The 24,640-nt window shown below is 41.7% G+C and overlaps 1 protein-coding gene across 3 annotated transcripts in view; it reads right to left on the bottom strand.

Moving 5' to 3' along the window:
* The window catches only part of SH3GL3 (SH3 domain containing GRB2 like 3, endophilin A3), a 91,476-nt gene that overhangs the window by 32,748 nt on the left and 34,088 nt on the right, over window positions 1–24,640 (bottom strand). For 2 of the 3 annotated variants that reach the window (XR_016470396.1, XM_090148967.1), the window contains exons 3-4: window positions 22,749–22,877; window positions 20,068–20,176 (exon numbers count right to left, since the gene is read on the bottom strand). Coding sequence is in view for 2 of the 3 variants with exons in the window: in XM_090148967.1 (XP_090005093.1) it covers window positions 20,068–20,160 (93 nt within the window). In the remaining variant the exon portion in view is untranslated. Of the gene's footprint in view, window positions 1–15,057; window positions 15,618–20,067; window positions 20,177–22,748; window positions 22,878–24,640 lie in introns of those variants that run through there. The other variant, XM_031587694.2, reaches the window with a different exon arrangement.

The following is a 24,640-nucleotide window of genomic DNA, read 5'->3' as shown; positions in this document are numbered from 1 at the left end:
TATCTTTAGGTCCCACCGCCTTTTAAACCAGCTGAATTTGGGCATAGCCAATTTGTCTAGCTCTACAGCTGTGACATGCAGTCACATCCAAAGTCTTTCCTTCAGATGTGGTGAACCATCACTCCAAGTGCCTCAAACCTGGCATCTGAATGAGCCTCAATATCCTTCCCAGACATCTGTGCAGGGGAGGTACGCTCAGGGCCCCCACCAGCTCTGTAACTTTAACTATTTGAGCACATCAGCGTGATGAAAAAGCAACACAGGCTTCATGTAAGAATTTCTAAACCACAGTGCTTTTCCCCTCAGTGCTCTCGGGGGCTACTGAACTTCGGGGGCAGCAAAACCACTGAGAAGTACATTCCAAAAACTGTTCTTCCTGATGCAAACCCAGAGTTTCCAGATTTCTGTGCCTCCTACTCCTTCCTGCTGGTAAGTCCAACTTATGTGTACCAAAATATGCTCCCATTCTAGAGAGCAATATCCTCTTCCTAATTAAAGCCTTCACCTCTGTGTCACGGCATGAAGCTCTGCACAGAAAGGCTGCCTGCATGCATGTGGTCTTTTGATGGCTTCTCACTATGGTTCTTCATAGCAGCATCTGATAACCTTTCCCACTCATCACAGCTCACAGAACAAGAAATAACACTGGACAAGCCCAAATTAATGCAGCTCTGAGGCCAGTATTTTTTACATATTACAAAAAAGCCATTTTAGTTTGACAACAATACCTCACCTTCAGTCACTGAAAGAAAGTGGAAAAGGACAGGAAAATGCTGAACCTCCAGAAAACAGAGGAAAACTTTACCAATTAAACATCTGATCTGCGTGAGATGATGCATACACCAGGACCCAGCATGGTATCAGTGGGAATGAATTAAACACAGAGATATTGAAGAAAAGCATAGTGTTGTGAACAAAGGAAATTCTTGTCCATATACAAATAAAGTGCAAGGCTCTGGACTCTATAATGCGATTTTACATTTCTATAGAGAGTGAGTCACTTCGCACCAGGCACTGACACGTCATGGCATTACTGGGCGTTTGACTAAAACTTGTCTGCTAAAGCTATTCTTTAGCACATGCGCTGTACAACAAAAACTACTTTGTGTTCCCCAACCTTGAACACTTCCCTGACAAACCTCCACTGTGCTTCCCAAAGAACTCAACGCTGCTGCCAGAACATGCATTTGTAAATCAGCAAATTGAAAATGATTACTGCACACATTTCAAAAGGAAAACATCTCCGTGAGAATTCACATACACCGACACAAAGCAACCTACCTGAATTTTTAGAGACATTATTCCGTATCAGTGCCTTCTTAAGACTGTGGAGTGATAATAAAGTGCGAGACTTGAGACTGTCAGCTTTTCAAAAGATGAGATACAAATGCATTTCATGAGTTTACAATGAATCCTCTGACAAAAATTCAGATTCATTGATCTGAGACTTCACATGGGCAAGAACAATGACGTACATGAAACCATAATGCTCCACACAGACAGAAACATACTTTTACTTCAGCATTTTATTCTGGAAATGTAAAATAGTATTCCTTAATCTGCTTAAAATCTTGTTGCGCATGGAGCCGAGCATCTCTCTTAAAGGAACGTGTATAAAGGGCTGACAAAAAGTCCTTAGTGATTATCCTCCCTCCCTTTCCAGTTTTACTGTTTCCTCGCTCAATTCCAAACCTCTGTTAAAAAAATAAAAAATAAAAAATTGAGTTGCTTTGAAAAGTAAGATTTGTCACTTTGGATTCCAAACCATGACCTGCTTCGGTGCTCACTTATCCCACCAGAACACAGAGCAGCAGCACAGGAACAGCCCTCCTGCAGGGTGATGAAGGCTGAGCAGCAGAACCCAGAGGTGGGTGTGAAGCAGCACCACTTCCTGCCCCCTTTGGGCACACTGTTCCACATAGAAGATTTCATCCCTTTTCCTCTTCATGCAGAGCAGCTGGAGCAATGAACAACAAGCTGTTGCAGAGAGTTCCTCTGGGTGTTAGCACATTAACACTTCTTTCTCCCTCCAAAAATTTGCTTGGAAAAAAAGCAATCCCAATTTGGCCTTGAAACAATCCCTCTTTCTAAAGATATTTTCTGTGCCCGTAGCTGAGGTGTGGCTTCCTTCTGACAGACCCCTACGTGCTCACAGAGAAGATGAGAAAAGGTGATTATGCTATAAAATAGAATACCTAACTCTGAAAACTGGAGATTTAAACACCTCCATTGCATGCTCCCTCTCCAAGTAACATAAGGACCCTTCATGTTACCACTGCCATTACTCCAAGCCCTGCTTCATCTGAGATGTTTCTATATTAGATGTCTCTCATGACTACATGTAAAGATTGCTTTTACAGATGCTAACATGTAATTGTCAAAGTGGTCCCTTATGACACTGTTTTACCCAAAGAGCACTGGAAGAACATGAAGAGCTATACCACACTTATTTTTCACTGGTCAGATTGTCTCTTACTGCTACAGTGTCCCTTTACAACCTCAGCCCAACTTTCACCTCTGTTTTGCCTCATTTGCCATGCTAGCCTTTACCTAATTGAGCAGAACTCCTTCCTCTGGTACTCCTCTCAGTTGAAATAGGCTTACTCTACTCTGCATGTGAACAAAACATTCAAATATTCTTTCAAGTGGCTTTTCAAAGTTGCTTTAACTTCTCTAACTCCTTCTGCACCCCAGTGAGACCCCTGCCCTGCCACCAGCTGCAGTGTGGCCAAAGTGAGCTGCTCCAAGCAGGTGACCCATCTGAAGGCCCAGATTAAGGCTGCTGCAAGCTGCCATGCAGCTGTGCAATCCCCAGATGGAATCCTATGGTTGGAGCTGCTTCCATGAACACAGGACTTGCCCATGCATTGAGAGGGATGCGCAGCAAAAGCAATCCAACCATCCACTCAGCAGTCAGATGTTCTTAATAACCTCTCGGTCCCATAAGCTTTATAAAATAAGCTTTGCATTACCTTGTTGATGCAATACCTCTGTACTCACCATATGATATCTAGCAATTGTCACTCATTCTAGTGAAAATCTATGCTCCACTTTATTCCAGAACATGCTGGCACACTGTCAGTCACATTCTGCAAGAGTGCACTGCTCTGATTCATAGCTCCTTAAGGAAGGTTATTGCACTCGGTGTTCCCAGAACATCATCTGACCAGTTCCAGCACAATGCCCTGGAAATAACCCCAGAAAATGGATCCTTCATTCTTTTCTCAGGCTAAACTACCCCAGCTTGCTCATGTAAAATGGCTCCCACTGGCTCTCGTGAAAGCTAGCATTAAATGCTGCACTGATGATAGTACAGCCTGCACTCAAGAAGGGCCCACCCAGCTTTCAGCACACAAGCAGCCCACAGCCAGCCTGTGCTGAAAACCCCACTTTTTCAAAAGGAGAGAGATCAGTCAACACAAAAATCACAGCTTGCATGAGCATAATAGGCAACTGAAATCCTTAAATCATTTAAATTGCTGTTTATTCTTGAAAACACTTAACTACACTGCATAACTCATATATCCAATTGCCCTGCTGCATTTCCCATGACCAAAGATTTCTGCTTTTTAGACAGTTATATTGAAAATTCATGGAAATAATAATAAAAAAAGAGATTGGTATTTATTTCAAGGCTCAGTAGATAGAGTTTCATCACCAAGATGCAGAGCACTGACCATCTCTCCCTATGGCCATACCTTAACCTCAACACCCACATGTGAGACCAAATCACTCACAGCTGATTTCAGGGAGCCCTGCCCAAGTAAGGGCCCGGGGAAGGTGAATTTTCACTCAGCTTTGGGGCTGACCTAATTCTGCTTTTGTAAAGTCATACTATACTTACATCACCTTCACTGAATTCCACAGTATCATTATATACTCAACACCACAAACAGTAAATTTGAGTCTCAGAAATAAATTGGCAAATATTTTTACCACTGATACAGTTCTTTTGCTGAGATCAATCACAGGAGAAGTAACACAGACAATATGTGGGCACTTTTAGTAATGATTTACAGCTCAAAGTATTTGGGAAAGTATTCTTAAATTTGACCTTAAGAGCTGCTACACTACAAACAGTTAGGACTGCCAATCTGCATTTTAGAAGTTATTAAACAACTGTGTGTTTAGGTGAAGCAAAGCTTTCCTTGACAGTGCCATCTTTTAAAGTGACAGCTTTAGCAAACCCATTATCAGTAAATAACACAGTCATCATCCACTGCTGAGCTCCCTTGTGGGCTGTACAGAGGAAGGAGAGCAACAGGACTGCCAACAGAAGTTTTATGGCCAGATACACCCATGACCAAAATCAATATATATAAAAATATATACATCTTTGTCTTTGGTTTGGAATTAACTTCTCACATTACCACCTATTACTCATCACTGCTCCAGAACAATGCTTATTTGCAAGTACACCTTATGTGCGTGAAAAGTGACAAATGAGATCTATGTATTGCTCTTTTAGGAGCTACTTTTCTCCCCATCAGGGAGTAATTCTTACTGAATTCCATTCCCACATAATCAACTTATGATTTGCCCTTCAATGTTATTAAACTACTGCTTACATTCTTAGCCCGTACACTAACCCTGTGGATTTTATTAAGTTGCTGTAAAATTGATTGATAATTCCATCACCTACCCTTGCTTTTTACTGCACGTTATTTTGATTTAAGTGCCACCATTTCTACCTTTAGAGCAGCCAGTCCCATAGTGCACACTGGTTTTAGTAGATCGTGAAACACCCATACCATTCTGCCATCAGTCAGCTGCTGTTACTTCCTACCTGTTCCTGCTGTATGGAGATTGCATACCTTCCCTTTGACTCAGCAAGATCTTTGTGTGCTCAGCTTGAGAGACTTTTGTTAGCTTGTTTTTATAGCCGTTTTGGTCAATGGTTTCCACAGGCCTTTAAGTTCACATTCGGCATTAGAATACTATAAACAAAATGCTTCCTCATCTTTGGTCCTCTGCAAGGACACGTGAGTTTTTAGTGGGGTTACAGTTTCACCACCCAAATATTATGAAAAAAATCCCAAAATACACTCCCAGCTGCTCTGCAGAGCTTTTGACTTCATGCGAGGCTGTTAGCGGCAATAACCAAGGGAGGCATGAAAGGACTTCAGGTATCTAGTTCTCTTGGGTGATACAACCTATGCTTGGGATGAGTTGCAAAATCTAAATGGAACAGACAGATCTCTGACACTTTTGTGCAGCTACAAGTTTTTAATAATCCATGCTCCATTCTTTCACCTATTAGAAAAACTCTGAGTATCACAGTTTAAATAAATATACGTACACATACAAACACACACACATCATCTTTTTATCTCTAAGATGGGTCCAGAGATGAAGCCACCATACATTTTTGCCTCATTTTCACAACTCGATTTCAAAACACACCGGTGGTTTCAGGCAGCAGCACTTTGTTACACGCAATACCACAAACTCAAATGTAATTGGGAACAATTGGGTTTCACAGCCCACACATCTAAGAAAGACATGCATTGGCCTTAACGACCACGAGGCACAATTCCTTCAATGGAACTGGAACCCTGCAGAAATGCACTCTGGATTTCATCCATGGGACAGAGAAGAACTTCCCTCATCATACACAGAATTACCTGTATTCCATTGTTATCAAACTTTATAAAATTCCATCTTTAAACAGAAAACATGGAAAGCTGGAAAAAGATTTCTAGTATCATCTACAGAGAACAACACAGATCCTTATAGAAATCCCCGGGAAGCTCTGAAGCACTGCTGCAAAGGATGTCAAAAGGCATTATCCTCCTCTATGCTGGCACATGGCTACTTTTTTTTTTTTTTTTAAGGGATCTTTTTGCTACAAACCCATTGGTGCCAAAACATGTTAAACTCCAGGAAAGAGGAACCTTTAAGCACAGCTTATAAGATCACTGACGGGCAGATCTCAATCATTTACAAACTCACAAGTCAAAACTCTTGCATTCTTCTTGCCAAGCAAAGCAGTGTACACAGCCTTTTGAATCTTGATTAAGAGTATATGATAATTAAGAATATATACAGTGAAATGTGCTAAATATTAATAATACAACTCTAAATTACTTAGTATACAGAATCATAGACAGTGTTCCAAAATGTGAAGTTTCTACTTGAAGAAGTAAATGGAAAGAAAAGTAAGATCTGCTGTTTTCCCATCCCTTTAAGATATGCCATATAGAATGTAATGAGTAAATGAATGCTTTGACTGGTGCCTATTTTTTATAAATTTGAATAAAAAACAAGAACAACAACAACAAAAAAACCACCCAAACTTGGGAAGACAAATTCATAGAAGTTCACCATTTTCTGCAAAATCATTTCTTCATTTCCCTAATGCAATTTTCACATAATCAAAAAAAAAAAAAAAAAAAAAAAAAAAAGCAATTCCCAGAAGCAGAGCTGCTTTTGCTTAAGATCAACTATATTTATGTGCACCTTTTCCCCTTGTATCAACAAACTTTTTGTTCATCAGATAAGAGATCTGTACTAGTCCTCTGGCTGCTTCCCAACCATGCAGACAGACAAAGAGGTGCTAAGTGCAAAGTCACAAATCTGTTATGCAAGCTTTCCTCAGCACAAGGCTGCTGGAGCTGAACTTGCTCTTCCTCCTCTGCAGCAGGCAGAGCCTTCATTTCTGCAACCCTGCACTAAGCTAACTGAACTCAGCAGAATGACAATAACTAACATCGGGGCTTGAAAGACAGTTCCCACGTAGTCAGTGTCAAAAAAGCAACGTTAGAAGCAATGAATATTTCTGATAGAGCGAGCACACGGCAGCTCAGCCTAGACCTTTGGCAGAAAGTCAGCCACAGAGCTGCGCTGCTCAGGGCCAGTGTCATTCCACTCAGTGAATTTCAGATCTTCTCTAAGCAGAGCTGGCTCAGAAATATTCCTCTGGAGAGCAAAGGACAAACTGTTTACCTTCTAAGTAATGTCTCGCAGATATATTTTGGGCAGAGGCTATCTGTGGGGAGCATTTCTATCCAAACACTTAAAGACAGTGGAGGAGGACATAAAGGTTATAAATACAACACAGTTGTACAAAGTAATGGAAGCGCTGTCATCAATTTCCATTTACCTATAATAAAACTGGGGCTTGGAGCTTTCTGAAGCAGAGTGGTAAGCCAGTTCACACCCATAAGCTTCAGGGATTTCCAGATTTCAATGTGTTTCAAGGTTTTACTGACAATACGTTAACAAAAGCACCTTGAAAAAAGGAGAAGAGAGGGAGAAAATGTTTCTTCCACTGAGAAACAATGCAAACAGTCTTTGAGCATGTGGAGAGCTGCAGGAGAGATCAGAGAAGTGGTTTGGTTTGCTGCTCTTCCTCCCACCCCCAGAAAAGGGAAAAAAAAGCCCACATCCAACATCAAAGAATGTACTTTATTACAATTTACATGGGAAAAAACAGGTAGGGAGTGTTCAGATGTTAAAGCCATAAAATGATGAACAGCTAACCTTCAAGGTGAGCAGCACTTGCTGTGTTCCAGTGCCTCTAGGCAGACACCCAAGCAGCTTACACCAAGAGCAGAATTCCATCTGCTGTCTTAAGAAAACTTACCATATTTTCTTTGGAAGGAATTTCTAGAGAGCAGAAGTGGAACTGCTGGTTCTGATCCGATGAAAAGTCAGTGGCTTTGATTTATAATTCATTTCATGGGGCTTCATTCCCTCACTATTCATTCCCCACACCTACCAGAAGCCAGGCCAACAGGTGCTACATTCTCCACAGGAAAGAGAAAGTGTTCCTAAGGCTGTGGATTCTCTGGTCTTAGAGACAGCACAGGCAATGGATCTCTCACTTCCCAGCTGTCTCAGTAGGACTGTGAAAGGCAAATTCACACTTCTGAATTAAAACAATGAGTTTCTCACCTCCAATCACACACTTGCTGCATTAATATTGTCTTTCCACTTGTTCTCTGCTGGGCAGATATTGTTATCTGAAAATCTGGGTTTCTAAATCTTTGCTTGCCAGTTCCAGAGGGATATTAAAACCAGAAATGTCAGGTGAAATTACTGAACCTTCAGCTCTGCTGACCTTTCTCTGAGTCAGTGGAATGACACAATTTCTGTAGCCTGGAAACATAGAATCTAACTTTGGTTCTCTCACTGGCTTTCTTCTTAACTCCAAAGTCATGTCACCTTCAAGTACCTTATTTATCTGCACCTGCTTGAGAAAACAGTGGGAACAATGAGATCTACCTGCCTCTGCAAAGAGATAAGGGGTGCTCCTATCTAAGGCTGTTTATACTGTCTTTACTATTGTTTCTTTCAAGAAAAAAAAAAAAAAAAAAAAAGATTTTCCACCTTTTATTTATAACCTGAATGCACAAGGCCAGAAAATCTGACAATCAGAGAAATTTAAAAGCTCTTGATTCTTATAATTGTGCACAGTTCCCAACCAGGCTAATGTCCCTGCAACCACTGCAGCTCATTACATCCAGGTAAAACACAAAAACCGTAATTTAATTCGAACCAGAACTAAGAGTGAGCAGAGGCTTGGTATCATCCTTTGAGCAGAAAACATGCAAGGCTGAGTTGCTGTCATGTTTCACATATGCAGCTGCTGCTATCTGAGATGCTGTACGAAGTTAAAGGGTATACTCTCCCATCAATATGTATCACTTAATAACATTAGTAATAGAAACATTGTACAGTGATAAGACACTAGAAGCCTATCAAACAGAGTTTGAAGTGTAACCAAAGATTTGATGAGTCCTTCCCTAACTGGACTTGTTAAAAGCACTGTTACAATCTGCATCTTTGGCTCTCAACTGTCATAGGATTGCAGCAGTGGCTTCCTTCCCTGGACAGGAAAGAGCCCGCCAATGGGAGCACAGCACAGAATTAGATGAGCACAATACATCGGGGTGGAAGTGGCATTATATTATTAAGATCAATCTGCTTCTATTTATATCATTATAAGCCAAAACTTTGGTGCTATAGGCTTGCTGCAGAAAGTATAAAGAAGGGACATATTTTAATACTTGAACTACATCAGTGTTAATAGAAGGTGCTGGTGTGGCACAACAGACAAAATGTTATACTAAAAATACTGCCGTTCTTCAGCAATACTTTGCTCTGGAATTGCAGCTATATCACATCACTGAATCTATACAGCTTTCTTACACCAATAGGAAGCAAGTGTTTGGGCTGAGGTTTTGCTGTCATACCGTTATGCTGCTCTTGCCTATGTAGAAGACACTGCACTGAGTCAGCCCAGATTTCTATCAGTATAATTAAGCAGAAATCATCCTCCTGTATGTGCATTTCAGAGTCTGTCCCAAATTCCATAGGGGAGTACAACTTCATGGTAGAAATACATCTGCTGAGGATATTTAAGCAACTTGGAGTAACACCTAGCAAATGGCACTAAAGAAAATCTGAACACAACAGTGTTGCTGCACTTCCCTTATCTATTTGTTTTGCAGCACTGCAGGACTCTCAAGTGCCTGCACTGCAATGCATTACCCAGCATGTGCTGCAATGACTCAGGCAACAACAGCATGAGCCAGGCTCCAGCTCTAGCTTACAGGATGCCTGTGTAGCACCCTTCAGCAAAGCCAAGAATCTATAAAAGGAGATGTCTTCAAGAAGAGATTCAGCTTCCATTCCATCATGCTGTACTATTTTCTATTACAATGCTATTCAGATTTTTACATATACATATGGTACATTTAACCTCCAAATGGTAGCTGCATCACTGCTGGATTCCCAGCTTGCAGCACACATGATCCAACTCCTGCAGACTTTGAGAACTGCATTGCTAAAGGTTGTAGAGGCACACAAATGTTGTGTTTGCTAACTTGTATGCTGGCTGAAATACTGAGCATTTCTTTTTCCTACAGTTGTGCCTTTCTGTTAGCCTGCTTAGCAAGTTACAAATATAATTGTTAATATAATTGTGAATATGCTTATAAATTTAAATCTTCAGAGCTAGCTTCCATCTCCTCCCAACTCTATCAGACTTGTGTTTTTAATGTGAAAAAACGGCTAAGTGCAACAAACAACTATCTTTATATTTTGTACATATTAGCCCGTACTCTGGTCCTGGAAAATCAATCAACAACAGAAGAATACCCCAGCAAGAACTCCATCCTCAAACAAGACTTCAGAAACTTACATAAATCCTCAGCCTCTCCTCTCATCATTTCAGGAATACAAGATGAGCAGTGCATCATCAGCTGCAGTACAGTTTTGTAATTACCCGATTGCATAACAGGAGTCTCCAGCCACAACACAGGTAAAGATGAGCAGCAGTGACCAGTGTGATATCTTCATGTACATAGAAGATAGAGGAATGTCATTTTGTTGTCCCTGCCATTGGTTAAGGATTTATTCTGCTTTGTAAACCATGTAGAGGAATTAGAATTATCCACTTCAAAACATCTCCGACAATGAACACAATGTCTATTCTCCACTCTCCTGCCCCTATTATTCTAAGTACCTCAAACTATGTAGTAAAGTCTAGGAACAGGATAGAAGGTCTCCCTGCTGAGGTCCTGGATTTATTGTACCCAATTCAAGTTAGATGTGAAGGAACAGTATCTCTCACAGCTGGATGGTAACAGCTTCCAGTTACAGGACAGAAATAGATTTGCATGAACCAGTCAATAGTTAGTAAAGGCTGCCTTTTGGTGTCTCAATGGCAAGTTCAGGTTTTCTTCGTGCAAAGTCTGTCTCTCCCTCAGTTTACCGAAGTATTTAAAGTTTCTTTGCAACCACTTGTGTAACCCCACTTTGTGGGGTGGCAAAGTCCCAGGCTGCTGCAAAATGAAGACAAGCTCGAACACAGCATCTAAGGACACAAAAATGAAGGAAGAATATTTGCTCTCCCTTGAAAGGCCTCACACCTGAGGCCTTTCAAGTATGCAGGGACCTCCAGCAAGATACACCTCCCACGGGTTGGACCCTGCCTTCCCACCAGGTGCTCAATCACTGGTTCAAGATGTGACTTAGCACTTTTTTTTTTTTTTTTAAACTTTATTTTGTCAGGAAAGCAAAGCAAACAAAACCCAATCAGCAAGATTTATTCTGTGTGGGTAATAAGGTTTCCATTCTGATCTGGTTTTCAATCCAGCAGATTGGATCAACATGCCACATAAATCAACAGAGTAACAGCAGAAATCTGGGGGAGAACAAGCATCCTTGTAACTGCTGGTGAGAACCAAAAGCCAAGGAACAAAAGCCAAGCACACACAATAGAAAAAGGCCTTCAAAAACATTGCTACAAACAGATGACAGATGCACTACTTGAAAAGACAAATGCCATTCAGGACAATACAAGAGTGCCCAGAGCATATAAGCTAAACCACTTTCAGAAGTAAAAAATGTTGTACTAACTCAGCTTTGCTTAGAAAACCTGTTCATGTTTATGCTCATCTATAGGCAGAAGAGCCCCAACACCTGAATAGCTTTGTCCTTTTTTTCTTCACTGGCAGTTAGAAAGGGTTTAAGAAGCCAATCTGCATTCATTGACAATCACTGCTTATGCTTACATTGCAAATAAGATATTCACAATAACTGCAGTCCTATGTTTCATTAAAAAAAATGTTTTCTACAGCCTCTGAGGAGCCAAGCCTAAGAAATACACTGTGAATAATCTGTTGATACTGACCTGCTGCCATAGACATACCTCTAACACAGCTAATTAAAAAAAGACAAAAAACATGAATTTAAAGTCACCAGCAGATTTCTTACAGCCGTATCATGGCTGAGCACTCAGAACAACTAAGGGAAGGGAGGCTCCCAACACCCAGCCTCCTGCTATGAAAGGGACCAACATCACAGCACTGAGATGCCAGCCGGGCTGAACTGATAGAACACAGCAGAAGCTACAGCAGCACCTGCTGACTAGGAAGGCCATGCTATCCACACACTGTACTTACAGTTTTTCTAAACAGAACGGCTCTCTAAAAATATTCCTGGTGAGCATCAGAAGGCACAGCCTCCCACTGCCTGTGCTGTGCCACGTGCACAGCCGCACGGAGATCCACCCACCTGCATCAAAGGCTGCACATCGACAACAGGAAAACAGATATGTCAGCATCTGAAAGTGACAGGAGGCAAATTTTCCATTGAGAACAGCACTCCCTGAGGCTAATTAAAAAAAAAAAAAAAAAAAAAAAAAATCTATTTGAAAATACTTTGCCTTGAATATTTCAATTCAAACTTACAGTCTACGTAATAAGCACAGTAAAGCTATTTCTAGCATTCCTAAAAGCTATTATCTGTTATGCCACAGACACACAGCTTGACTTGGGTCTATCACTTCTGCATCCCCTGATGAAGCAATTAGTAAGGTAGAGAGTCTGGAGTGCAATTGGGTATTGCAGTGCACAGACAAACAGCCCAAACATTACTGCAGCAATGCAAACAAACACCCATGACTCAGAGCTGCCTTCCAACCCCTGCCCCCAAACAGGTGAAAACCTACACACACACACACCATAAAGAATTCCTGTTGTGAGTTTATGGATTGCAAACATGGACATATGGGGACTTTTTAGGACAGCAAGGACGTAACAGCACGTCACATCTGAGTTTGGGTGAGGGCTTTAGGAGCCATACAAAGGTGACTGCTGAACTTTTTCTTGAAGTGAACACCTATTTACTCAGCAGTGTAAACCACGTTGGCATGCATCAGACAAACATCCCAGAAGGAATAAAGCAATAAACCTCAACTGTACAGATAGAATCAAAAGTATTGGTTCCTTTTTTACCCCAGAGTCTAAAGCAAGACATACAGAAAATGTATTTCCCCGAAGAAAACAACAACAACGAAAACCAAACAGTTCTGCAATAAATGAGTGGCTGTTAGAAATGCTACACCAAATGATGTGTTAGGATTTATTCTATAATTGTGTGGTCTATAACTCTAGATCTACATCAGTCTATAGATCAGTTGGAACTGTGGATTATTTCAGTTGAATAGACGTCCGTTGTAACATGGAAATATTTTCTTCTGAAAATATAGAGATCTTGTCACTTCTTTGATATTTACTCACATTTTAAAATTAACTTGTTAAATACAGACTGTCTTACCCCACTTGCTTCATCCTTCAGACTTTTTTTGTCTCTAGGTTCTGCCAACCTTCAAATATTCTCCTTCAATCACATGTCCTGGCACAATTCGCATTCCCCTCAGTATTCCTCAGCATCCTCTGGGAAATTTGCCAGTTTTGTCATCTGCCCCCATTCTCCTTTGGGAACACTAAAGCAAGGAATTAATTTCATTTTCTCCCCAAGCCGTGCCTGTGTCTGCAGTTAGTAGTTACCCTTGGCATCTCTCAGCCTTTCAATACACAAATGTATACACCTCCTTAAGTGATCCTAGAGTACTTAAGAGATCCATAAAACATCCTGCTGAGAGATATCTGCACTTGCTTGTTTTAGCATCGTGCAAAAGAATTAAGCTAAAAGATGGAGTACCGATATTTCTATTACGTGTGCCCTTACCATCCCATTTTCTGCTACTTTCCACAATTGTTTTCTATGTACTTACATATTTTTATACTATTTTGCTCAATGTCTGATCTGAAATCTTCCAGAAGGAAGTCCTAAGAAGTGCACTGTGTTTTCTTAAGCACCAAAAAAATCCAGTCCAATATCGGCTTTTTTCCTGCATGAACATTTTCTACTAAGGAACATTTCCTTCTTGAAGAAGATGCTATTCAGATCCGCTTCCTTTAAATTGCGTACTCACTTCTTCATTTGACAATGAAAGGAAACTTTACATTTGGCCTAAGATGAAGACCGTTATCAAATATTAGACTTATGCGTCCCAGTTTCCTACTGTAATGAACATTGGAGGACATACTACAGCATTTCAGGAAATACTCAGGCAAGTTCAGTATATCCTTCTGTTCCATTCTGCCACCAGTGCTACCTTCTCCAGCTTCCCCCTCGGTTATTTAGTTCTTTGCTACGTGTACGTGCCCAGATTAAGCAACCTGCCACACTGTTGGCAGCCGTCAGACTGGAAGCATTTGTTGTGGTTACCTCTTTAACTTCCGCACTAAAATACCATCTGTGTTACCAACTCTGCACAGCAAAGGCTGCACCATATACAGTACGGTGGTGCAAAACAAACCAAAGCCTTTGCTAAGCTGTCCTTGGGTTTGTTTACCCAGAGAGCTCTCATTTTTGCAAGGAGGCAGTGAAAGTTGACTAAATAGCTAGGTGCATGGCTTTCCTTGATTTTGATACAGAGCACAGAAGAAATAACACTACTGACACTAAATGCTAGATACAATTACTCAGCGTGTCAATATCCAACCAAAGCCATATTTGGGCTGGAGAGACCCCAGCTACCCACTGCAGGACCTGCAGAAAAGCAGCTCAGCGGCTCCAAGCCTTTATTTCCTGGGCTCCAAGCAGGAGCAGCTGTCAGCTTGGCCGAACAGGTTACAGAACTCATGTCAGTATTGCCATCATCATTAAGGAGAGGCAGCAGGAGGGCAGATCTCTGGGGAACTCGCAAACTCCTCCAGTGGAGAACCCCACTGTGCAGCACTGAATGAAGGGAAAGTGGGAAAGCTGCACCGGGAGAATGGAGAGAAGGTAAAGGCTCGGGAAAAGATTTGAGTACAGCATCCAGAGAAGGAGGGAAAACTCTAGAAACGCAGGGTACCCCCTATAGGACAGATGCGTGGTATGCCAGGTAGGGAAACAGCGGGAGTCGGTCGGAGAGGACAACAACGAACTCTGTGGGGACGGCTGGTACCTCACAGCCCCGTCTTTAACTGAGGCCACGGGGCACAAACCCAGAACCACCACGAAAGAAATGCCAGTAACAAAAGCAATAATTGGAAGCGAAGAGCCGGACCCCAGGAGATGGGAGGGCAGGGGCCGCCCGCCTCGCACGCTCCCCTCGGCCGGCTGCGGGGCACCCAGCGAGATGGGGCCGGCGGTGCAGCTGCCGCCCCGCAACCAAAGGACGCGCCCCGGGGCGGCGATGCCAGAACCCGCACAACAGAGAGAACCCGAGGGAGCCGCTCCTCCGAGCCCAGCCCGCCGCCGCCGCTCCCTTACCTGGCTGGCTTTGTGAAACTGCTTCTTGAGCCCCGCCACGGACATCCTCCCGCCGCGGGCGGCTCCCCGCGGAGCCCGTACCCCGAGGCGGCTGCCGGCGGGTGGCGGCTCCGGACAGCGATCCGCGGCCTCTCGCTGTGTCACCCGCACCGCCGGCCCCGGAGCCCCGCGCGGGTGGAAACATCGCGTTCCGAACGGGCTCGGCGGTGCCACCCCATTGGCCGCCGTTCGTGCCCATGCAAATGACACAGCCGGAGTCGTCCGCCCATTGGACGCGCGCGGAGGACTATGCAAATTGAGCGCTCGAAGACGCCTACGCCACGGTGTTGCGTGAAGACCGCAGAGCCGGTGGGCTCGGCCCGCACTGCGCTGCCGGGGGGGCGCAGCGCTGAGCGGCGCGGGGGTGGCGGCGCTGCGGGGCTGAGCGGCGCGGGGTCCGGCTGCCTGCTGTCCGGCTGGGCCTGCTTTCCTCTTTGTAGGTCTCAGTGCTACACGGCATCTTAATGAAATGGATGCTCTTAGCGCGTGAAAGCTATCGCAGCTGTCCAGAGCGTGCCTGCTTGGGGCTGTACAGCAGAATAAACGCACTCTGTGGCTTGGCTGTTTTTTAATTATTGTTATTATTTTTAAAGGAGCAGCAGGAAGGCCAGGAGAGCCGCGCAGATGGGTGGCTCAGCTGTGTGCTTGGTTGCTGTGGGATGAAGCGATTGCACACGTGTGGTTGTGGGTCAGCACCCATAGGTAGGGGTGGTTGTGCCCACCAGCAAAGCACTGGCACTGGGCCGTGAGGTCACTTGGCAGTGATGGAGCTGGGAAGTGCTGAGAGAGAACCCTGGCTGCTTGCAGGACCACAGAGCTCTCACTGGCAGCCTGCAGGTTTCACTGGCCTGGGTGAGCGAGTTGTTTGCAGAGCATGCTGCAATTAGCTCACAGACTCATGGAATCGTTAAGGTTGGAAAAGACCACTAAGGTCATCTAGTCCAACCATCAGCCCATCACGCCATGCCCGCTAACCTGTGTCTCAGTGCCACATCTACTCTTTCCTTGAAAACCTCCAGGGACCTCCTTATAATAGCAATGAGGACAAGGAAATAATAATAAAGGGAAAAAAAAAAAAAAGTAAAAAAGAAAAAAGAATCAGGGTAATTGTCCTATTATAAATTGGAGTAAGGAATCGCTGTCCTACCTGCAACAATTACATACCCCTGATACAAGTATCAAGGCAGACTTGTCCCTGAGTTAAGGAACTCCTACTGGCTGCTATTGTACAGAAGGGACTTTGTATCCAAGAGGCAAAAGCAACAAAAGAGAAAGCGATGAGGATAACCAGTTAACCCCGTATGGAAGACAAAAGGTAAGGGAAAGTCCTCTCAGGTTTTTGGACTGAGTAATACTTGAAAGAAATCTGCAGTCATCGTGCTGCCTGATGGCACTTAGTGGGGAGGGAAGGAGCGCTTTCAGCCTCATTACACGGTAACGTGATTACACCACAGGCACCTGATTTCAGCACCAAGTTTCCTTTCTAATCAAAACGCAGCACGGTGCTCACTGCCCAGGCCAGATCAGGTACGGCGTGAATTAGTGAGTAATTTGGAGAGGTCACAGCTGGCAGAAATGAAGTGAGCTGTTTTGAGGGAGCCGGAGGTGCTGAGAAGGGAGGAAAAAAAGGCCTGAACTGAGAAATTGAAGTTTTGTACATTGTATTAAAGCAAACTCTGAGCGCAGAGAATCAGGAGCGCATGGAATCAGGAGAAAGCTCTGGCTAATCTTTGGCTGGAAGAAAGGAGGGACCAGAAGGAAGGAAGGAAGGAACTAAAGCAAGAGACCATGCAGGAGAATCGATGGATTATAGTCACTGCAGCTGTTAGCTGTAAAATTGGGTTAGATAAAAACTTGAGTAAGGCAATATGGTTACAGTTCCCTCTTTTCATCCAGCATTACACTAGGGTAGGGCGTGTGTTGTTTCTGCTGAAGTGATACAAGAATCTGCAAGTGGGAAATGCCCTGTGGAAATCCAAGTTCATAGGCTGATTGCATGATGATACAGACAGGGTGAAAAATTAATTAAAATCCAACTTGAGTGGCCCAGGTGTTAATGATTCGGTAGAGACTCTCTGAAACAGGCTGGTGTTCTGCTCAGATATAAGCAGAAGTTGTAGCTTGTAGCCAGTAATACAGACTGGATAAGCAATATCTAAGGGCTTTATAACCACAGATGGCTATACGTCATGGGAAAAGGGGCTGTGATTTGCTGGATAACATTCTTTATGTTTTTCGGAAAGTTGCTAATCCAATCTGTAAAATGAGGGAAATCATAAATAAAATAAAAACTCCAGGAAGTGGTACAGCTAAATGCTGACATAGTAGAAAACTTCTGTTAAAAAGAACTGTTATAAACCAAAGACAGGTCAGAGTATAGTACTACACTAGCATGGTGAAAGAATACTTTGCAGAGCCTGGGAAACAGGGCCTTTGGGGGGAGAGTTCTAGATCTGTAGGCATTTTAACAACTGCAATCCCATTCCGGAAATTTCAAAGAACTTGAAAACTACAGATTATGCTTCAACACATTGTTGTTTTAAAAAGGATGGTGAACTCTGTACAAATCGAGAACTCCTATCTGGATTTGAATCACAGTGGTGACTGGAAAATATGTGCTGGCTGCTTATGTGGTAGAATTGGGCTTGGAAATTGGTCCTGTGAAATTCAAGCAACACAGGTATCTGGATAAGCAGATGCATTCATAATTCACTTGGATTTCAGTGTGGCTATTACTTTATAAGAAACCCAGCCTGCAGAAGTTCCTCTGAAAATGATTCTGGTAAAAGCAAACAACCCTACAGGCATTTGGTTTCCAATGAAGAAGTTTTAAGAGTTGAAACTGCGATAGTAGCCATGTGAAGTATAGGGTTTTGAATAAAATAAGAACTGGTAGTATTTTTTAAAAAGATCTAGAGACAGCTTGGCAATTGATATTACTTGCAACCTGAAGCCAATCACATCCATGTTCACTTGAACGTCTCTTAAAAAATATGAGAAATCTGATAGTCAAATTTGATCTGGGTCTTCAGTATTTACTGCCACCAAAGAAAACATCAAAAAGGGGAGAAAGATGAGTTGTTGATGAAGTTTCATGGGATTTGATTCCAGGCCACACTGACTATAGGTAAAACACTTATTCCATAAGACTTAAATATTCAAAACAAACTACTGTGCATTCACTTACCTGGCAATATTTTTTTACATGTGACATTGGAAGGAGACTTTGGATGTGCTCGTCTGATACAGGACAAGAATAGCTCGAGGGGAAAAGAGCCTATTGAACAACCATGTTACTGCTTACCAAACCAGGGTCATTGAGAGAAACCTGTGAGAAACCCACAAATGAAGCTTCATTTGTAATTTAATTAGAAATTAGCAACCCTAATTTCTGGATTTATAATAGAAAAATAAATTAGAATTATTTATGAATTATCTACATGTTGAAGAAGTCTAATTTCCCATCATTTATCTTCAAAATACTGGCACTGGAGGAGGAAAGCAAAATAAATATATATATATATATTTAAAAAACAGTTTGTATTGCGAAGATGGATTACCCCAAGTCTAAGTAGCAGGTATGGCATTAGTGGAGCTCACTGGCATGGTTGGGCAAGTTTGATTTTCATAGAATGGTACATCTGAAGTGTACCATTTTTCACCAAGTTATAAGATCCAGTAGAACATGTAGGAGAATTTTTTGAGCCAGTCTACCTTGGTAACTCTGTTACAGTACAAAAACTATCTGTTGGCTCCTCCTTCCAACCTACTTAGCATCTGATAAGAAGGAAGAAGACAGAAGGTAAATATGACATCTCTTGGAATCAACACCAAGCTAAGTAGCACCAAGCTAGCATTCCCATGAAGGAAAAGCAAGGGGAGTGTAAAGTGAACACTACTGCTCCCTGAACTTGGGTGTGACAAAGACAACATACAATCTTTTGTATGAAACACCTAAAGGCAATGGACCAAGCAGAACTTGATAATTGAAAGAAAAAAAAATGCTAGAGGGGACTTGCAGAAGGCTTGAAAATTAATTTTGCTTGAGTATAAGATTGTGTCCTATTCTGAACATGTGAGAACTTCATTTGGTTCCACAGGCATAGAAAGAGGATAATCTTGAACTGAACTGACCTTCCTGCAGAGTATTGGCAATTAAGTGAAGTAATACATAGCTCAGTGTTCTAGAGTGAAATCCAAAGGACTACAACACTTAAGGAAATTGATCCTGGGCAGCCTGGTCTGGTATTAGATATGGAGCTTGGCAGCCCCGCCTGCGGCAGAGGAGTTGGAGCTTGATGATCCTTGAGGTCTCTTCCAACCCAAGCCATTCTATGATTCTATAATTCTATGATTCTGTGATCTCAACTACCTCTTCAGTGGCAAGTCCTGCAACAGCAAACCTGGGAGGTGACACTAGGAAACTAATGCTTTCAATATTACTTCAATCCCTCTGCTAAAAATGCCAAAGACAGTAAGGATGCTTCATGAGCCTATTTTAGTGCACTTTTTCTCATACTTAGATGAAAAAGAAATATTTAAAACAAAATAACAACAAAAAGGAGTTAAGAAAATGTGTGCATGTATAGGTATGGGAGGAGCAGACTAACAGTAGGATTTTGCTTCTAGACCATAAGTAATTCTGCATATCATAGCACTTGTAGTGCAGATACACTGATTCAGGTGAAGTGGCTTTGCACTTCAATGTATATTTCACAGAAAATGGAAAAAAAGCTGATAGTCTTCTCTATACAGCCAGCACTGGCCAGAATTTGGAAAGCTTCCTGTTCCATATGGACACTGCTGGCAGTTGGAGCAGGACTGGGGCCGGTAGACACTCTGGCTAACCTGCTTCATTTGTTTTGGATGCTTATGTTTTCTCTCCAGATCTTCTAACTAAATGTAGCTAGTGAATTATTTTTGGCATTTGTGTTTGTTCTTCTCAAGCAGAATTTCCATGTATTGCCTTACCATTATCCACATCTTTGCTTTTCGTCTCATCCCCTTCCTGTATTTGTTTTCTACACGCATCTCCATGATTCTGTGGATACCTTCTATCCTCATTTTTAAATTCCTTGTTCTGTAAGTGTCAACAAAAGAAGAAAGCATGTTAGGTTTTATGCCATTAGTTAATAAATATGGTTCAATTACACGTTTCTTTCTAAAAGGCATATAAACAACTTAGATTAACTTAAAATCTAGACAGATATTTTTAAAGTTACATGTTTGTATACTATAAATAGGTATTCTAATCTTGAAGAGGACACAACAGCTTTTTCTTCTGTGTGTGCTGCTCAGTTATGCTGCAGCTTGTAAAAAAACCTGCAATGCTGGTCTTGCAGAGTATACAATATGGATACCTGAACAGGTCCTGGTTGGAGGTCTTGTGACTTTTAGGTGCCTATATTGCTTCTGATAGCAGTAAAAATAATAATTGTTACTATTAATATGTATCCAGGAAGTCAGTGTTCACGGACAGCTCTACACTGTTTAACAGAAATGAGTTATCTGTGTAATTTAGAATAAAGACATGAATGCCCAAACAGACTCCACTTTTTTTACTGGCCTTTCTAACGGAGTTGTGTTTTCCTACAAAAGAATGAGGCAAAAAAACTTAAAATGAATTGATGTGATAATGGGCAAAAATGCTGCCCTACCTTCAGAAAATTGTTCCTGAGTTCTGTGCTGCTATTTCACATGTCAAAATACAGCTACCCAGTTTTGCACAGAGCTGACTCTGTTCATTTCAAAATACTGAAATTCTCGTTGTTGACAATGCCACAGCCTGGGAGAAATCTGAAACTGCAGTGTCACAGGGAGACTAATGCCAGCTTCTGGATGTGTCAAGGATTCTTTGTTGGAAGTACTGCACTGTATCTGCTGATGAGTCCTTTGAAGCAAAACACTGTGGTGTGAACTGGATCACATGTACTCTTTGAAATCCAATTCAGAATTTCATGTCACTGCTCTGCAGTTACAGGACAGAACTTTAAATATCACCTTTGAAAGTTCTTGTCTGCACAATGAAGAAAATAAAACTTTCCAGTGGAAAAAGGATGCAGTGAAGAACAACATGTGCTACTTTGCCTTGCTTACAGGATGCGGTGTGCAAGCTTCTTTCAGAATGATTTATTCAGCTTTAGCAGGTAGAAACATAATCAGCAGGAAATATGAGTAAAAATCTAAAAAGCACACATCTGTATTGTATGTAAAAAACAGTAAATAAATCGGGTGGCTTAACTTCTTCTTGTATAAATACATGCCCAATTCCATTTTAACTTCACATAGCAGAGCAGCAAGTTGTATCCACTCTTGTTACAGTGAGTCTTTAACACAGTGTGGACATTTCAAACAATGTGACCAATGGTTAACAGCAATTTAAATATCAATAAGTAAGTACTTTGTAGCAAGCTTGTGAATATTCAGACATACCTAGTTTTAACAAAACTTTTATAGCAAGGATGTTGTTTTGTTTTCAGTGTAATTTCATAGGTCTTTTGGGATCTGCCATGTTTGAACATCTGGGAATCATCACATGTTGTCGATAAATGAGGCAACAGGAAAGGCATGATGTGTCACAGATGTTAAATATGGCAATACTCCACAGACTGACAATCACAAACCGGAATGATCAGACTTTGAAAAATCTCATTAAGATTCATTGACCAGATAAAATTCAATTTTTTTTCTTAAATTTCCTAACTGTTCTGAACAATTATTGGAAACTGGTTTATTGTGAAGAACAAAATGATAGAGCTGAAGACAAGGACTCTGACTATCAAATACTTCACAGGAAGATAAATGAAGCTTGTCAGGTCCCTGTTGTCACGTTATGAAGATTAATGGCTACTACTGGATAACTCTACCACTCCTAACAAAACAATGAATGCATAAATCAAATTTATTGCGTTAATTTAAGCATTGTGGTTAATTGAGAAATTTGAGCTGCCATACTAAGAAACCCTCTTCTCCCTCCTTGTATGCAAAGAGAGTATTCTGGTTGCTGTAACTGTTAGCCATGAATGCCACCTCCTGGCCATGTACAGGAATAGGGAAAATAGCCCTAGCCCAACTTTCATGCAGTAGATAACCATTGAATAGATATGAAAAATATGTGAAACACAGACAAGACTGCTGACCGACTTCCTAGATTGCCTGTGGAAATTTAAAGGCATTCTGATATTTACTTTTGTAAAAAATCACGTCATTTAAAAAAATAAACACACTTGACATTGACTTTCTGTAGAAACAACCTGGAAACTGTTGTATTTAAAGAGAGCAGCTGAATCAATACCACGAATGAAATCCTGACCCCATTGAAGCTAACTTTTGCCACTGATTTCAATGGGGCCCAAAATTCCAGCCCACGCTTTATGAAAGCTGGCCTTGTGCATTGTGGAATTATTGGAAGATTTAACAACATTGGGCACGTGTATTCTATTGCAAATTCAGTGGGAATAGGATGGACCCTAAGAAGGTCTGGACCAACATATCAATGAACTATACTTCAGGGTGGTAAATTTTTCAGCCAGAGACCATTTGTTCCCTGTGCTCAGACAAGAATAGCTGCTGCTTTCATTGCTTGAACTTCCCCAGCAATATGCTCACTGCTGTTAGTGCTGCTAGTACAGGTAAAAGCATGTTGTACGTACCAGAACATGTTCCTTGAAGCAATCTTGTTATCATGGTGTAATGGACTCCCAAATCAAAGCAAACCTCTTCTCTGGCTGCTAGGAGGATATACAGAGAGCAGGGGAAACAAGCCAGGGAATTTCTCGCATCTGGGGAAGCAAATAAGAAGCATTTCTACAGTGCGTGAAGATGAAAATTTGGGCAGACAGTAGCTGAGATCCCCTGCAGCATCAGATTGTGTTATAACTACTTCATTTAACTCACCCTTGGCTTTTATTGCCTAGCTGTTCCAGCCGTGCGATCTTTTCCAGACCTGAATTCTCAAGTCATAGTTAATAGTAATTTCCTGCACACAGGTACATTGGTACACTGGTGGGCAATCAGTCATCTCCTGTTAGGTTCAGTTTTGCTCTCTAACGATTATCTTACTTTGTCCAGAAATTGCATGCAAACAGACAAATCACTTAATGCACGCAGTAGATGACTTTTAATTTGCCTAATATGTGATTCTAATGTATCTCAATGTCAGATGCAAAGTCTTCTCAAGGACTCGGTGACACAATGTACATCAGAAGAGATGACAACATCCACATATATGGGCAACCAGCACACTAAGAAATAATTTGACTGACACATTTGCAGTTTCCAACATTCCCAAAGTATGGTACTTTTCCTTTAATAAGGGTGATTAGGATCCGTGTGCCACAGAGGCAGTAGGCTATGTTGGATTGTTTTTGTTTTGTGTGTGTAGGATTTGTTCGTTTGTTTTTAATATAAGGAGAGACTGAGGAGAGAAGTGGGAAGGGCAAAGAGAGAAAGATGAGGTAGAAATCGTTCCGCCATCCAGTGCCAGTGATACTATCTCCAATCTGTAGATGGCAGTGATCTCTCACGACCGGCTGTAGGAGGGAAGAGGTGGTGGGGAAATCCTTAAATTAGCACCGCTATGCAAAGCAGATGTGGGGAAAATTAGTGGTGAGGTTAGCTTAATGCTGTAAAATCATCTCCTTTTTACACTGAGACCTGCTTAAAGAATATTAGAAAGTATATCACTTACTTCCTCCATGTAATGAGAAAATGCTTCGTGCCACTTTTGATCTGTATGTTTCTGTACTGAAGGATTTTGACAACAAATTCCAGAATCCCATCTTATGTAATTTATCTGTGATCAAATCCCAGCATTGGCACCCTGCACTTTGTACATACATTTGATACATTTCATTATTTTAAGATGTTTATTCAAATAATGCCTGGATTTTTCCTCCCAAACCCCTCAATGTACTCAGCCACCTTCCTCAGCAGTTGCTCAGCAGGTCTGTGCCATCTGGGGAACTTTCATCTGCTTTTCTCTGACACTCGCATTAGTTTTCACTTTCATTCAGATACAAGGTGTAAGGAAGGCTGTTGCAGAATGCTTTACTATGGGGTGTGATGTGTGCTGAAATCAGAGGATTTTTTCAGTGGACATGGAATCTCGCCTTCCAGAATTTACCTTGCTTGATGACTGTTGGAGAGAATTCTCAAAGTAAAACATGAACTCTAATTAAAGGATTCTGTCTATGGGACCTTAAAATACACCTTTTCATGAAGACCAGACTGCAAATACTACACAGTTTGTGTCACATAGGCTTTTATCATCAGGCTTTAAAAGATACCTAGACCTGCTAGTGAGATGTCCAGAAGAACTGCAAACAGCATCTTTTAAACAGCATTTATTGTATTGTATTTTTTTTCTGGAGATCTTAACTATCAATGAGATTTGGGGGTTTGTGGGGAGGAAGTGCCCACAGTGAATGCATTTGCAAAATGAAATGTAGAGAAGTCCCTAATCCAGGTAATAGCTCAACAGCCATAGGTTGCAGTAGGAAATGTACGACTGCAAAGAGCAGAAGTAGAAAACTATTTCTCTGCT

Source organism: Phasianus colchicus, chromosome 12, assembly GCF_987193195.1.
Source record: "Phasianus colchicus chromosome 12, bPhaCol1.hap1.1, whole genome shotgun sequence".
NCBI classification, from domain to species: Eukaryota; Metazoa; Chordata; class Aves; order Galliformes; family Phasianidae; genus Phasianus; species Phasianus colchicus.
This window is presented reverse-complemented; position numbering and strand designations above follow the sequence as displayed.